Raw genomic sequence first — 15,384 nt, 5'->3', positions numbered from 1 at the left:
GGACAGTGGGAGGTGTCCCTGCCACAGCAGGGGTGGCTCTGGGTGGGCTCTGAGGTCCCTTCCCAACCCAAACCAGTCTGGGATTCTCTCTGAGCTTTGACTAAAAAATGCACATATGAATACCAGAATAAACATGAATACCAGAGAAAACTGACTTGAGAAGGGATCTGTGGGAGGAGGTGGAGCAGGTGCTGCAGCACAAGTGAACCAGCTGAACTTTGCTCCTAAACCTCCTCCCCTTGGCACCAGTGGATTATTTTTGGAGCTCTCCTGCAGCTCCAGAGCCGTAAGTGAGGGAACCTTAGGAAACCAAGCTCGTGCCTTTGCCACTTTGTTGTGCTGTACTTACAGCAGTGCTCTGAATACAAAGACAATCCCAGAATGCCACATTAGTTTGGATTGGGAGGGACCTCAGAGCCCACCCAGAGCCACCCCTGCCATGGGCAGGACACCTCCCACTGTCCCAGGTGCTCCCAGCCCCATCCAAGCTGGCCTGGACACAGCAGACGTTTTTATTGGAGCTTTGTCACACTTCAGTTCATCATCCTCTGTCCCTGCTGTGGGCAGGGCTGCAGGGCTCTGCTGCAGTGCCAGCCCTGAGCGGGCCCACGAGCAGGAGAAACATCTTCCCAAGCTCCAGGGAGCCCAACACCACCCACGGGGAGCTGAGGGAGAGGAGGGATCAGCAGTCTGGGAGAGATGAGGGAGCTGATTGGGCTGATGAAGTGGAGAAAGATAAGGGAGATGAGGAAGCTGAGGGAGTTCACAGAGCTGAGGGAGCTGGAGCTCAGAGAAATAAGATGAGAGAGATGAGCGAGATGAGGGATCTGGGAGAGCTGAGGGAGACGAAGGCTCTGGTGGAGATAAGAGGGCTCAGAGATGGAGCTCAGAGAGTGGATGAAGCTGAGGGAGCTGAGGCAGAGCCCAGAGCTGAGCGAGGACAGCAAGGCTCCAAAGGAAGGTGCCATCCCCGTGGACACTGGCACGGTGACTCAGCTGCAGGGTGGCACAGGCCAAGCCACCAACCCTTCCTGGCTGCAGGGAGCTCCCCACAGCCCCTGGTCAGGGTCTCACACACGGGGGGCACAAGCAGGGTGTTACCAATGGAAGGGGTGGGAGAAGCCACAGGCCCTGCATGGTGCCAGCACCGGTGCCTCACCACAGGGCTTGAGGCCACATGCCCAGCCATCAGCCCTGCCAGCCTGGGCCCCTCCAGAGCCCCTGGCCTCTCTCACTTCCACATCCAGAGGTGTTTCCTTTGGGAGAAGCCCCTGAGAAGCGAGCTGGCAGCATGCACAGGCACCAAGAACCCTGCCCGAGGGGCTGATCTGCCCTCACTTCCACAGCTTTGGTGGAGCCAGGCTTGCCCAGGGCATCACCTGCTGCATCCAGCACCTCCTAAGGGCATCACAACCTTTATCTTCTGCAATAATTCAGGGGCAGAAATATCTTCTTACTGTCCACGTGTGACCAGGAACAGCAGCAAGAGAAGGGAGGAAAAGCAGTGGCTTGCAAACAAATGCAACAGGCTCATCCATGCCGTCCCTGCAGGATGTCAGTGCCCTTCACAGCTGCTTTTCACACCCACAGGAAGGAGCAGACCTTTCCTACAAGCCTGATTCCAGTTTCATGACTTCAGTTCAAACTCCAAAATTAGGTTTTAATTTTCCCTGGAAGTGTTCCAGGCCAGCTTGGACAGGGCTTGGAGCAGCCTGGGACAGTAGAAGGTTCCCAACCTGGCAGGGTGGCACTGGATGAGGTTTCTGGCCCCTCCCAGCCCAAACTCTCTGTGATTCCATGACATCAGATCACCCTTCAGAAACCAGTCCCTTATTCTATCAGCCAGAGTGTGCCAGAGGCAGGGACAGAGCCAAGGCAGCTCAGTGATTACAGGGCCTGGCCAATATCAAGGGATGTTCTCCTCCATCCCTTAACGATTTCTACCCTTTCCCAGCTGACAGCAAAATACACTCCAGGCAAAGCCATCTGTAAACAGCCCTGTAATGGGATAAATATTTCTTACAGAGGCACTCCTTGGACACAGGAGATGCAGGGACTTGGAGTCATGGAATCACAGGATCCTTGAGGCTGGAAAATCCCTCTGAGGTCACAGAGTCCAACCATCCCCAGCACTGCCAAGGCCACCACTGAACATGTTCCCAGGTGCCACATCCACAGGGCTGTGAAATCCCTCCAGGATGTGATTCCATCCCTGTCCTGGGCAATTGTGCCACTGCCAAGTGATGTAGACAAGAATTTTCAACACATCCCTGTCCGGCTCCATGGGAGAGAGCCTGGTCTGGGACACACAGCTCTGGAATCATCACATAGAGAGCACAGACTGCTTTGGGTTGGGAGGGATTTTAAATCCCACCCATTCCCAGCCCTGCCATGGCAGGGACACCTCCCACTGTCCCAGCTGCTCCCAGTGTCCAGCCTGGCCTTGGGCACTGCCAGGGATCCAGGGGCAGCCCCAGCTGCTCTGGCAATTCCATCCCAGCCCCTGCCCACCCTGCCAGGGAACAATTCCTGCCCAAGATCCCAAGATCCAGCCCTGCCCTCTGCCACTGGCAGCCATTCCCTGGCTCCTGGCAATTCCTGCAGCCCTTGGCCCCAGTCCCTCTCCAGCTCTCCTGGAGCCCCTTCAGGCCCTGCAAGGGGCTCTGAGCTCTCCCTGGACCCTTCCCTTCTCATGCACAGCCCCACTGTGCTCTCAATCCACACTGTAAATGCTGCACCTCGGTGCCCATGCAGTGCTCCTGGGACAGGAGGGACTGCTGCACTCCCTGCAGCTGCATCCAGAGCTCTGGAAACACACAGCACATCCCACCCACAGCAACTCGAGGGCTAATACAGAAAAGTCAAATACAAACAGGACACAAATGAGAAACTGAAGTTTCTATGGCTGATGAACTGATTAGAAGACTAATATCCAGTATGTCAAGGAATGGATGTAGACAGAACTCCTGTTTTAGAGATGAGGAGCACTGAAAAAAATGGGATTAATAATTTCTGTGGAATTTTGTGTGACAGCACTGGGGAAGCACTTGCCAATCTTAAGTTTGTTCCAAGATTCCCAGGTGTCAGGAAGTTTCTCACCAGAGGCTGAACTCCCACAACCTCCCTGGGTGCTGGGATGAAGAACAGCATTCTGGAACAGCTAAAAGTTATTTCTACACGGGCTGTACTTATGACACTTCCTGGATTTCATTCTCCTTTCTTCTCACTGTGAAGGAATTTTTCAGGTTCAAAAAGTTTCTGCTAAGGGAAACACAACCTGCAGGAAAGCTCCCAAGCAGCTCTATTGAATACTTAGGATGTTATCACCCCACTAGAATTCCATCTGAAACGGAGTGTTTGAAGGAGAACCTGGAACTGGACAGCATTTGGCTCTATTTAACACACATTTAGGGCAGGGGAACAACACAGTAACTGATACTTTGGCCACGCTCAGGTGCAGCATTGACAGCTTGGAAGCAACACCTCAAAAAGGGAGCTGGAAGAGTCCAAGGCCTGGTACAAGGGAGGAAAAGCAGCACATTCCTCCTGAGAGCTGCACACTGCCCAGGACATCTGAAATCCAAACTCTTTGGCACTCCTGGGAAAGGATTTCTTAGCTTTTTGTCCCTTTTTTACCTTCAGATGTTTTCCAGGCCTTCCAGAGATCTTCCACACTGATGAGCTTGTCTTCTCCATGGAAAGTGCTGTGCTTGACTGCTGGGTCATGGTAATTCAAGTCTTCCCTCAAGAACTGAAAGAGGAATTAACAGCAGGATTAGGCTTTCATTCATCTTTTAGGGAGATGAGTAGCATAAAAAAAAATTTTGTATAGTAATAATTTTGTTGGGAAGGTCATAATAAATCTGAATAAATGAAAAAATATAATGGATATTATATGTATATATATATATATTAGATATACACATCTATCTTTTATACAGATATAAGTATATTCCCTGCAGTACCCCTGAATATTTCTGTTCCTGGGAAGACCAGCCAGGAAATATTCAGTAAGTCAATATGTTAAATTCATTTCAATACAGAGAAGAGATAATTAATTAGAACCTTGGGTCTTGGAATTCCAGACTTTTCTTCAAATTACAGTATCACCAAAAATTCACCTAAGTGGCACAATGGAAGCAGCTTTATGTCAACGGAGTAAGAACCCAAAAATTATCACTGGATTTGATCTGCACCTTCAAATCCAGGCTGGAACAAATGCCACTGGCAAGAGGGGAGGCAGTTCCACTGAAAAATATATTTAAATATATCTGTCCTAGCTCAGTGGGTGCCCAGAGCAGCTGTGGCTGCCCCTGGATCCCTGGCAGTGCCCAAGTGTCCCAGGCTGGACATTGGGAGCAGCAGGGACAGTGGGAGGTGTCCCTGCCATGGCAGGATGGGCTGGGAGGTCCTTCCCAAGCCAAAGCAGTCTGTGAAATCCTCCAGCAGACATAGAACCGCTGACACTCCAGTGCCCAGCAGATGGAACCAAGTCAAAGGATAATTCGGCATTCCTGCCCCTCAGGACACCATCCCCACACAGGCAGCTTCACCTCTGGGCTCTTCCCTGTGCAACAGGATGATATCCACACCAATAAACACCCTTAGCTCTGGAGATGGTGTTTTAACAAGATCTGGGCAGGTTTAAATTCCGGGCTCCCTGCCCGGCAGCTCCAGCCTGGGGCTCCCTGCTCTGCTGCCCAAAAGCTGCCACAGCTCTTCCTGGCCAGCAGAAAAGGTAGAAAATGGGAGAATTTGGGTAAACCTGTGCTCTCAGCAGGGGCTGTGCCGATCCCTGGGCGAGAGGCGCCGTCGCTGCGCCGGGTGACGCCGTGACCGGGCAATGTCACCCACGGCAGCGGCCCTGCTCCAGCTCCCGCCGGCAGCACCATCAGCTGCTGCTCTGTATATTTAGCTCGGGTTGCACAGAGAGGAAAAGTGATCCCTCAGCTTCCCCTGGGCTCACAAAGGCCAAAACAAACCCCAAGGACTCGGCACAGGGGACAGAGCTGGGCTGGGGGGATGTCCTGAGAAGTGAGCAGGGAGAGGATGCAGGATGGGGCTGGGCTGGGCCCACCAGAGCCCAAAAACACCTTAAAGCACATTTTCCACCAGTACCTTCTGGGGAAAAGACAAAACCATGGAATCCCAGACTGGTTTGGGTTGGGAGGGACCTTACAGTCCACCCAGTCCCACCCCTGCCATGGACAGGGGCACCTTCCACATCCCAGAAATTCCAAACCCCAGGCACCAGAACCACTGTGCAGAGTACTGACCTACCTCCAAGCCCCTAAATGCAACACTTGCAAGTGTTAAAAGATCCCACTGATGCCAGGCCTGGAGACACCCAAAGCTCTGAGTCCTGGACAGAGGGCGACCAGACCATTTCCAAGGTCCCACACAGACCTCAGCCAGGCTGTGAATCCACAAGGACAGAAGGAAACTGAGTCAATCCCGAGGGGATTTGAAGGGAAAGACAAACCATGGTCAAACCAGCCGAAAGCAACAGGACCAGAATCACTGCTACAAAGCCCAGGATGAACTGGGATCACAGTGGGAAGGCTCAGCCTGGGAATGCTGATCTTCTCCAACAGCAGCACCTGGAGCTGCTGGAGACAGCCCAGAGGAGCCATGGAGCTGCTCCAGGGCTGGAGCCCTCTGGAGCCAGGCTGGGAGAGCTGGGGGTGCTCAGCTGGAGAGGAGAAGCTCCAGGGAGAGCTCAGAGCCCCTTGCAGGGCCTGAAGGGGCTCCAGGAGAGCTGGAGAGGGACTGGGAACAAACTTGCTGGCTGAAGGCACAGTCAGAAATGAGCAGACTCACAAAATGGGATTTTCTGAAGGGTTTTTTTCTCATAGAATCACAGGATCTTCTGGGTAGTAAGGGACCCAAAAGGATCATCAAGTCCAACTCCTGGCTCTGCACATCCCAAACAATCCCACCCTGTGCCTGAGAGTGTTGTCCAAACTCTCCTTGAATTCTGTTTTGTGTTGGTTTTTTTTTGTATCTGCAGAAACTCCAACTACTGAAGTGATTTTTCCAACCTTCCCATCCCTCCCACATCCCTGGATCTGTGCCACCCTCCCTCCTGAGCACGAGCTCCCGCTGTGCCGGAGCCAAGGGCCAGACCCGGCCACGTGCCGGGAGCTCGCTGCTCCCCAACTTCAACAGCTTTTCTGAGCTACCCATTCCAACCAAATTACAGAGAACTCCTGTCTCCAAGGCCTGACCCCAGGCAGCAGGATCAGGGCCTGGGAGGAGCCAGAGAAAGACTGAGCAGCAACACAAACCTTGTTTCCTGAGGAAACCAGGCTGGCAGCATCCGAGAGCCCTGGCAGCAGGAACCCACATCCCAAACAGCCAGAGCTGCCTTTGCTGTGAGCATGGAGACAGGAATAGATCCCTAATTAGAAACATTCCCCATGAGGGACACTTCTTTCAATTTAATCAAGGCCACTGGTGTCATCTGAAACTTCATTGAAAATTCACTTCCCAACAGGAAAACTGCAAGGATGATTTATGGACAGCGTGAAGCTGTGGGACAAAACTCCACCCATAACTTATTTTAAAAATACCATTGTCTGTGTGTCCCCTTCTGCCCAGGCAGGGGTTTCAGACCAAACAAAATACTCCCATCACTTACCCCCAAAGGGTAGGGGTCAAAACAATAAATGAAAATATGAAGTTCTCAACCAACCAGGAAAATGCCCATCCCTGGAAGTGTTCCAATCCAGGCTGGACTTGGCTTAGAGCAGTCAGAGATAATGGAAGGTGTCTCTGCCCGTGGCAGGTGGTGGAACTGGATGAGGTTTAAAGTCCCTCCCAACCCAGACCATCCTGGAAGTCCATGAACCCTGTAAAAGGTTTAAATTTGAGCCTCCTGAATTCTTCCCAATAATCCCCCGGCAGCTGTCCCAGCAGAGCCCGCAGTTAAACCTGACTGCAGGGTCCGTGTGGGGGAGAGTGATAACCTTGACAGGGAGAGCCCGGCAGGAGCCAGCCCAGAGAGGGAAATTCCTGCAATGCCTCCCTCAGTGACTCCAGAGCTTATTGACAGGTGAACCTAATGCAGCTTCAATAAAAGCTCAGCAGAGGCAGAGCTGCAACTGCAGGTATGGAACCCCAGGGACAGGAATCACTGCGCTTGGAAAAGACTCCAAAATCGTTGAGTCCAACTGGAAATGCAGCAAACCAAGGGCAGCCAAACGAGGCAATCCCAGCACAAACAGCCTGGAGGGAATGGATTGGGAGCTGCCATGGGGAGAGGGAGCTGGGGGCTGGTGGGGAGATGCTCCACATCAGCCCCAGCCTGAAATCCCTGTGCCCTGGGCTGATCCCTCAGCATGGGCAGCAGGAAAACTGGGATTGGGATTCTGCCCTTCTGCCCCACTCAGGCTGGACAGCCCTTTCCAGGAGGAATTTTCCCAATATCCACCCTGAGCCTCCCCTGGCCCAGCCTGAGGCCTGAGCTCTCCTCCTGTCCCTGTTCCCTGGCAGCAGAGCCCGACCCCCCCGGCTGTCCCCTCCTGCCAGGGACTTGTGCAGAGCCACAAGGGCCCCCTGAGCCTCCTTTGCTCCAGGCTGAGCCCCTTTCCCAGCTCCCTCAGCCCCTCCTGGGGCTCCACACCCTTCCCAGCCCTGTTGCCCTCCTAAATGCAGAGCAGAGGTGCTGGGAGCAGGAGCAGCCCTGCCAGGGCTCAGCAGAGCTCGGATGCAGCTCAGAGGGGGTTGAGGAGTGGCTGTAGGAGCCCCAATGCAGTGATTCTGAAGCCTTTTGGAAAAACCCACAGGATTCCTCCCACCCTGGCAGTGTCTCTGTGCCAAGGCTCTGAGCACACATTCCCAGCACTGTTTTGTACCAGGAGCTCCCAGTGACTCCAGTGGTTTGACTCCAAGATTTGCTCAGAGACATACAACTGCCAGTTCTGCCCAACCCTAAGGACACGAGGCTTATTCCTGATGAAATGCCAAGGAGCAGCACACATGGGCTGAACTGGGCTGCCCCAGGCTGCCCCAGTCCCTGGGAGAGGCTGAGCTGCAGCTCCAGCCACTCAGTGCAGGGAACTGCCTCCAGGGAAACACCTCATGTGGTGGAGGAAACGCAACTGGAAGCTTTTCAATTGTTTTCATTACTCACTCAAGTGGGGTTGAGGCAGAGGGAACGGCCCTGCAAGCTGGGAACAGCCACCCAAAACCAGCAGCTCCTGGTACCAGTGTCCTGTGTCCCTGGGGACTGTCACCGCTCCAGAGGGACATTGTGAGGGCTGGATCTGCAAGAGCAGCTGGGGCTGACCCTGGGTCCCTGCAAGGACACCGGGCCTTGGAGCCTTTTGGGACAGTAGAAGGTGTCCCTGCCATGGCAGAGGTGGGACTGGATGGATTTAAGGTCTCTTCCAGCCCAAACCAGTCTGGGATCCTGTGAGCTGGGACTGCAGAGCTACCTGTGAGTGGCAGCAGATCCTGCACCCACATGCTTCCTTCCAGCTTCCCCTACTCTGACTTTCCTGTTTAGCTGCCAGTTCTCCCTAGAAGAGAGAATTCCTCACCTCCAACGAGCACCCACCACAAGTGAGGAAACACTAAAACAAAGAGCTTTCCCTTTTCCAGCAGACTCTTATTTCCATCAGTGCTTGTGTAAACAAAGAACAACAACCTTCTTTCTCTTCAATCCTTTATCAGCTAAAACATCCAAGGCTGACACAACAAAAAGCTGTTCCCTTTTTTGCAGTGAGCACACATGGACCGTTTTAGTTGGTTGCTGGAAGAATGCAGTGAACATAAAACCATGGAATGGTTTGGGTTGCGAGGGACATTAAAGTTCATTTAATTCCACCCCCTGCCATGGGCAGGGACACCTTCCACTATCCCAGGTTGCTCCAAGCCTCATCCAGCCTAGCCTTGGACACTTCCAGGGATGCAGGGGCAGGCACAGCTTCTCTGGATCACAGTGAAGTAGCTACAAACCCCCAGCAGTGATGAAAAGCCCCAGCCAGCACTGCTGACAATGCTGAGACACCCCTTGGATCATCTCAAGGTGACACATGCCTTCCTCTGTGAGGAGGAGGAGGCACCAAGCCCAATCCCAGGCCCTGGCCACAGCAGCCTGACCGTGAGAGCAGCCCCCAGCAGTGGCCTGGACCCTGACTGACCTCGTCGCTCTCCTCCACGTCCACGTTGCCGTTGGCGTCGTCGTCCATCTGTTTGTGGATGTTGCGCACGGCCTCGAAGCTGAGCTGCTCGTCCTCGTCGTGGCACAGGGCCTTGTCGATGCGGCAGAACTCTGCTGGGGGCAAACACCAGCACGTCAGGCAGCAGAACAAAGCCCCTCCTGCTGTCCCTGGGAGCCACTGCAGGCTGGGCACAGGGCACGGCGGGCCAGGGCTGCTGCTCTCCCCCTGAGCCCTCCACGCTCCCTCCGGGGCAGCTCTCCCGGCAGGGGCTGGCTCCTGCCCGCAGCCCCAGCTCCACATCTCCCCTGGAGGCTGTTGGCATTGGCACAGTGTGCAGCTAGGGAGGAACAGCTCTGTGTTTATAAAACCCAGCAATTCAAACCCTTCCCTGCTTCCTGATTATGGAACAGGCTCCTCTGGCTGCTTTTCACATCATTTTCTACTTCCCAAGACTAACACTTGACATTTTGCTGCGTGCCCAAGTCCATGCGAGCACCGAGCGGGGCTGATCCAGCCAGGCGGTGACAGCAGAGCCAGGGATGGGGAATCCTGAGGGACCTGGGCAGGCTGCAGAGCTGGGACTGTGCCCAGGCCATGGAGCTCAGCAGGGCCAACTGCAAGGTGCTGCACGGGCTGGGGGAGCAGGGGGTGTTCACCTGGAGAAGAGACACCTGAGAGCCCCTTCCAGTGCCCAAAGGGGCTCCAGGAGAGCTGGAATGGGACTGGGACACGGGAATGGCTTCCTGCTGACAAGATGAGCTGGACAATGCTGAAGCCTCCTGCAGAGGCAGGGCTGGTGTCCCGCTGCTTCCCAAACCTCGGCAAGTTTTTTCCAGGCTAACTCAGGTTTGTCCATGTGGCCAGGGGTGTCCAGCAGCGCTGTGACCTGGTGACCAAACCAGTGAGTGAACCGAGAACCCTGACTGGGGCTCTCTGCTCCCCCAGGGCACTCCTGGCCAGCTGCTGAGGGGACACCGCAATCACAGGGGCCTCGGAGGAACACGGCATACCCTGAGGTTGATTTGGAGAGATTTGGGGCTCCTCTCTTACACTGCAAGAGTGTTCCCGTGGCTCAGAACTTTGGGCTGGGCCTTTCTGTGCCGGCTCCTCCCGTTCTCTCCGAGGCAGCGAGCCGGGACACGAGATGGTCTCTGTGTTTATGCTGCCCTTGGACCCGGCTCCAGAAGGAAAAATGAAGCCGGGCTAAGCTATCTCCCAAAATATTACATGGTTATCTTGTTCCGAGCCTGTGCTTGTTGTTGCAGGGGAGAACGTGGCAACGCCGTAGCAAAGTTTGGATTAAAGGAAGGGAAGGTCGTGTTATTGTAAAAGTGGATTTGTTCAGATTAACCCCCTCCTGACCACGGAACTCCTGAGCCCTGGCTCACGGCTGCCCAAGGGGCTCAACCAGGGAAAGGGATGAAGTATGGAAGGGATGATGGACTGGGGGAGTCAAGGATTGAGGGGACCCTGCCCAGATTTCCTGCCACACCAAGGACAACCCCTGGGTACTTCCAACACAGATGCCAGGAATGAAGATGGACTGAGAGCAGCAGTAAGGACAATCAAACAAGCGTTTCAAGAGCTGCCAGGTGCTGATAACCAACTACACCATCAACAGCAATCAAAACAAACCCAGGGAGGAATTCGGTGCTTTCATCAAGACCAGAAAGAGCCCGAATATGGGGCACAAGTGATTTAATCAGCAGACAACTCTGAACTGATAACAGAATGGTCCCAAAACTTCAGCAGCCAGGATGGGCTATTCATTCCCCTCCCTGTTATCTCCCTTCCTCTCCCTCTTATCTCCATGGGCTGCAGCTGCAGGAATACCCAAATGAAGGAACAAAGACCAGCACCAGCCACTTTGCCTAAGCCTGATGGAAGATTAAGCCTAAAGATCATAGCACAGAATCATCCTTTGGGTGGGAAGGGACCTTATGGCTCATCCACACCTTCCACTGTCCCAGGTTGCTCCAAGTCCTGTCCAAGCAGGCCTGGAATACTGCAATTAGGCTATTCCAACACACCTTCAGCGAACAAAAGCCTCAAAATGAGTGCGAAATTTGCTTTGTTTAAGTAAAACTCCCTTTCCAGAACTTCCAGCAGCTTCCCCAAGAGCCACTGTCTGCCTCAGCAGGGCTGTGGCTCCTGGAGAGGGGAGGAACAACACCATCACCTTCACTCCCACCGCCCCTCTGAGTCACCGGGAGCCTCCCGGCTCCATCCCGCTGTTCCTCGGCTCCCGGCCCTTTATCTCCTACGGTCAACTCAATGGTGGATCTGCCCTGCAGAACAAAGAGTCTCTTGTCCCTCCCAAGGGGAGCTCTTGATGGGCCATTAACCTGGGCACATCAACATGTTTGCCCTCCCAGCCCTCCTGCGGGCCTCACATGGCTCCTGAGGGCCTCACATCCCCGCTGCGGGATTTCCATCCCTCCTGAGGGATTTCCATCCCTCCTGCCGCCCTCACATCCCCGCTGCGGGATTTCCATCCCTCCTGAGGCATTTCCATCCCTCCTGCTGCCCTCCCATCCCTCCTGCTGCCCTCATATCCCCCCTGAGGGATTTCCATCCCTCCTGAGACCCTCACATCCCTCCCACCAGCACTTCCATCCCTCCTCTTGCCAGCCTCCCATCCCTCCCGGCCTTTCCATCCCCTCCTGTCCCTCTCCCCATCCTCCTCTCCCCATCCTCAGCCCCTCAGGGCTCGCTGTCCCCCCAAAGACACTCTGCAGCCTCTGCTCAGGGCTCCACCACCCCAAAGGTGCCACCACCCACATCATCAAAGGACACTGAGGCCTAAGTGCCAAAATAGAGCTGGAATTCCACTGAGACATGGAGGTTGGAAAAGCCCTTGGACACCATCGAGTCCAACCGCTCCCCAGCAGTGCCAAGGCCAGCAGGGATCGTGTCCCCAAGTGCCACATCACAGGGCTGTGAAATCATCCAGGGATGAGACTCCCCCTGTGCCACGGCTGGACAACATTTTCCATTCAGGAATTCTTCCCGGTGTCCAACCTGAACCTCGCCGGTGCAATCTGCAGCCATTTTCACCTACCACAGAAGGCAGTTTGGGGTGGTTTCACAACAGATGATGAAGATGTGTCTTGTGGTGGTCCTAGCTGGCACAAGTTGCCCAGAGAAGCTGTGGAAGCTCCAGCCACGGAGACCCCAAAACCCAATGGGACACGGCCCTGGACCAGCAGCTCTGGGGACGATGATCTCCAGAGCTCCCCTATAACATCATTTCATTCCAGACCTTTCCTTTCTCATGGCAGAGTCTCTCTAACGAGGATTTTGTTTGTTTAATTTCCCTTGGTTTCCTTCTGTGAGCTCCCATTATCCTCAATAACGCCCCAAACTCGTTAACAGCAGCTCGGCCCCTGCAGCAGCCGTGGGGACAGCACTAAACAGCAGCTTAATTATTACAATTGTCATTTACATAACTGGCTTTTATAAACACCGGGAGGGCAGCCAAGGAAAAAAGCCCTATATTTGGGGAAAAAGAACTGTTTACATATTTCACCCGTGTAAACAAGGGCTCAGTTGAACTTCCGTGCTCAGGGTTCCTCCCCTGGAACTCTGGGTTTCAATTAAAAAACACCAAGGACAACTTTAGGAATTTTAACGAAGGCATTAAACTGTGAGGGATGTATCCAGAGATTTCCATTCCCTCTGGAATAGCAAGGGGAGTCCTGGGAGCCCTGACATCTTGCAAGGCTGCAGAGCAGCAGCACAGAGAGCAAGGGTGAAAGGGCACAATAATAATCCTGGGTTTCCAGCTCTGATTCCCAAACATCAGAGCCTGATGGAGCTGTGAGAGTATCCAGCCATTCAGGAAAGGACTGTCAGGAAAGGACTCAGAGTGTTTTTATAGTTCAAGCTGACACTGTTCAGCTTGTTTACTACAGAGAGAACTGCAGGTCTAACGTGCCACACTCAGCCACAAGCACATGCAAAATTCACATATGAATTCATTATTCCAAAAAATTATGTGGATTCATCAAACAGAATTGGGATTTTAGTTTTTGCTCATTTTCCTATTCCTTCTGACCTACCTTCCCTGGCAAACTCCTTCCCTGGGAGGTGCAGAGCCAGGGCACCAGGTCTTGCTCTGGGCAGGCAGCAGCCCAGAGGGCAGGGCTGGATCTTGGGATCTTGGGCAGGAATTGTTCCCTGGCAGGGTGGGCAGGGGCTGGGATGGAATTGCCAGAGCAGCTGGGGCTGCCCCTGGATCCCTGGCAGTGCCCAAGGCCAGGCTGGACATTGGGAGCTCCTGGGACAGTGGGAGGTGTCCCTGCCATGGCAGAGCTGGGAATGGGTGGGCTTTGAGGTCTCTCCCAACCCAAACCTGTGACTCCATGACCCACAGGGACCTCATCCATGCTCCCACCTCCCTTACAGTGTGCAAACCCCAACACTGATGTCTTGGATGTAGAACCCAGCAGTTTTGGGATGTAGAAACCAGCAGCTGAAGGGAGTTTGCTCAGAGCACACAGAAGAGAGCATTCAAATATCTGCTCAACAGGGAATTATTCCCATGCTCCTGTGGTCCCATCCCCCTTGGGACAGCAGGGTCTGGAACAGTTCAACAGCCATTCAGTGCACTCAGCCAGTTTTCCACTCCATGGAATTCCACACTGGTTTGGGCTGGGAGGGACCTTAAAGCCCATCCAGTGCCACCCCCAGCCAGTCCCAGGTTGCTCCAACCTTCAAGGACCACAAAGTTTCAGCAGGAGTTCAAAGAGACTTTTTTCCTCTAAGGGAGCGCCTTGCAGAATGCAAAACCCCAAATCCTTGTACTCACCTCAGATTAAACAGTCTAGGAAAAATGTAAATCCAGGCAGAGGTTGGACTGTTTGATCTCTGAGAGACTTTCAAAAAAGCACCTCGGGTGTCTCTGCTGGAAGGTCCAGCCCTAAATGTTCACAAACCACTTAATAACAGTGCCCAGGGAAACAGGATCAGCATGACAAAGCCACACAGGGTCACGCAGATGCAGGAGGAAGCCCTGTGGGATCCACGGAGCCTCCCGGCACCACCACAGCTGAACACAGCCACAGGAAGGAATTAAACAGCAAAGTGAGGTTACTGCACAGTCACGAACTTACACTCAATTAAAATCTTAAAATTCCTTCCCCAAACGGGCTTCTCTCCCTGGTACACACTCAGCATTTATTTACTACTGTCAATCCTCTCATCACCAAGTGCAATCAGCCTCTTTCATCCTCTCCATGCACTAATTTACTGATTTAATGTCAGCCCATTGCTTCCAAACATCCTCCCCCTTCCCCGCAGCAGCAGCACAGCCCTTTCATCCCTGCCTTCCACCCAGTCCCCCCCACCAGAACTTTGTCACCCTGTTTTTCTTCAAGTGCTTCACTCTCTCCATCCCTTTAAACAACACACACAACCCCCAAAAAACAAGGCTGGAGTGGGGACACATGCCACCATCCCATCCCATCCCATCCGTGCCCATCCTGCCCAACACATGCTGCACTCCATCTGTGACCAACCACCCCGTGCCCAGCAGTTTTTGGGAATGAGCCCACCCTCCCTGTGGCTCCCAAACCTGCCCAGAGCAGATCTGGGCACCCTGGCCTGGGTGCTCCGGCCTCCAAGTGCCAACTTCACCCATTTCCTTCCCGAGGGCTCTGTGATTGCCAAGGCCTGTGGGACATTTCTCCTGGGCTGAACAAGTAAGATAACAGAGGTTGTTCTGGTACCACCCTGTCAGGCACAGCGGCTCTGCCCACAGACAGTTCCAAAATACCACACCAGGGCCTTCTCCAGAGGAGCAGCAGAAGCCAAAATATCCCGTGGGCAGGGAAGTTCTGAGGAGCTGAAATAACTGGAGATTGGGTTACTTCATAACCATAAACCAAGAAATCTGACTGCTGACACACTCCTGCCCCGCTGTGTGGAACAAAACTGAGTCATTGAAAGTGCAGCCACAGCCAGGGCCATCCCAAACTGACAGGAGAGGGACTTTTACACGGGCAGACAGGAACAGAACTCGGGGAAATGGTTTTAAACTACAAGGAGCATTAGACTGGAGACTGGGGGGAAAGTTCTTCCCTGTGAGGGTGCTCAGGCCTTGGCCCAGAGAAGCTGTGTCTGCCCCTGGATTCCTGGAAGTGTCCAAGGATGGGATTTGGAGTGACCTGGGATAGTGGCAGGTGTCCTGCCCATGGCAGGGGGTGGCACCAGATGA

The 15,384-nt window shown here is 53.8% G+C and overlaps 1 protein-coding gene across 10 annotated transcripts in view; it reads right to left on the bottom strand.

The window, feature by feature from the left end:
* STIM1 (stromal interaction molecule 1) overlaps window positions 1-15,384 on the bottom strand; it is a 72,414-nt gene that overhangs the window by 34,900 nt on the left and 22,130 nt on the right. For 8 of the 10 annotated variants that reach the window (XR_009279556.1, XM_058857075.1, XM_058857065.1 and 5 more), the window contains 2 exons: window positions 9,147-9,280; window positions 3,637-3,751 (listed from right to left, as the gene is read on the bottom strand). Coding sequence is in view for 8 of the 10 variants with exons in the window: in XM_058857075.1 (XP_058713058.1) it covers window positions 3,637-3,751; window positions 9,147-9,280 (249 nt within the window). In the remaining 2 variants the exon portion in view is untranslated. The remainder of the gene's footprint in view (window positions 1-3,636; window positions 3,752-9,146; window positions 9,281-15,384) is intronic. The other 2 variants (XM_058857094.1, XM_058857118.1) reach the window with 2 other exon arrangements.

This window comes from Poecile atricapillus, chromosome 1 (assembly GCF_030490865.1).
Source record: "Poecile atricapillus isolate bPoeAtr1 chromosome 1, bPoeAtr1.hap1, whole genome shotgun sequence".
In the NCBI taxonomy this organism is placed as follows: domain Eukaryota; kingdom Metazoa; phylum Chordata; class Aves; order Passeriformes; family Paridae; genus Poecile; species Poecile atricapillus.
The sequence above is the reverse complement of the archived record's forward strand: the minus strand, read 5'-3'. Positions and strand labels throughout refer to the sequence as shown.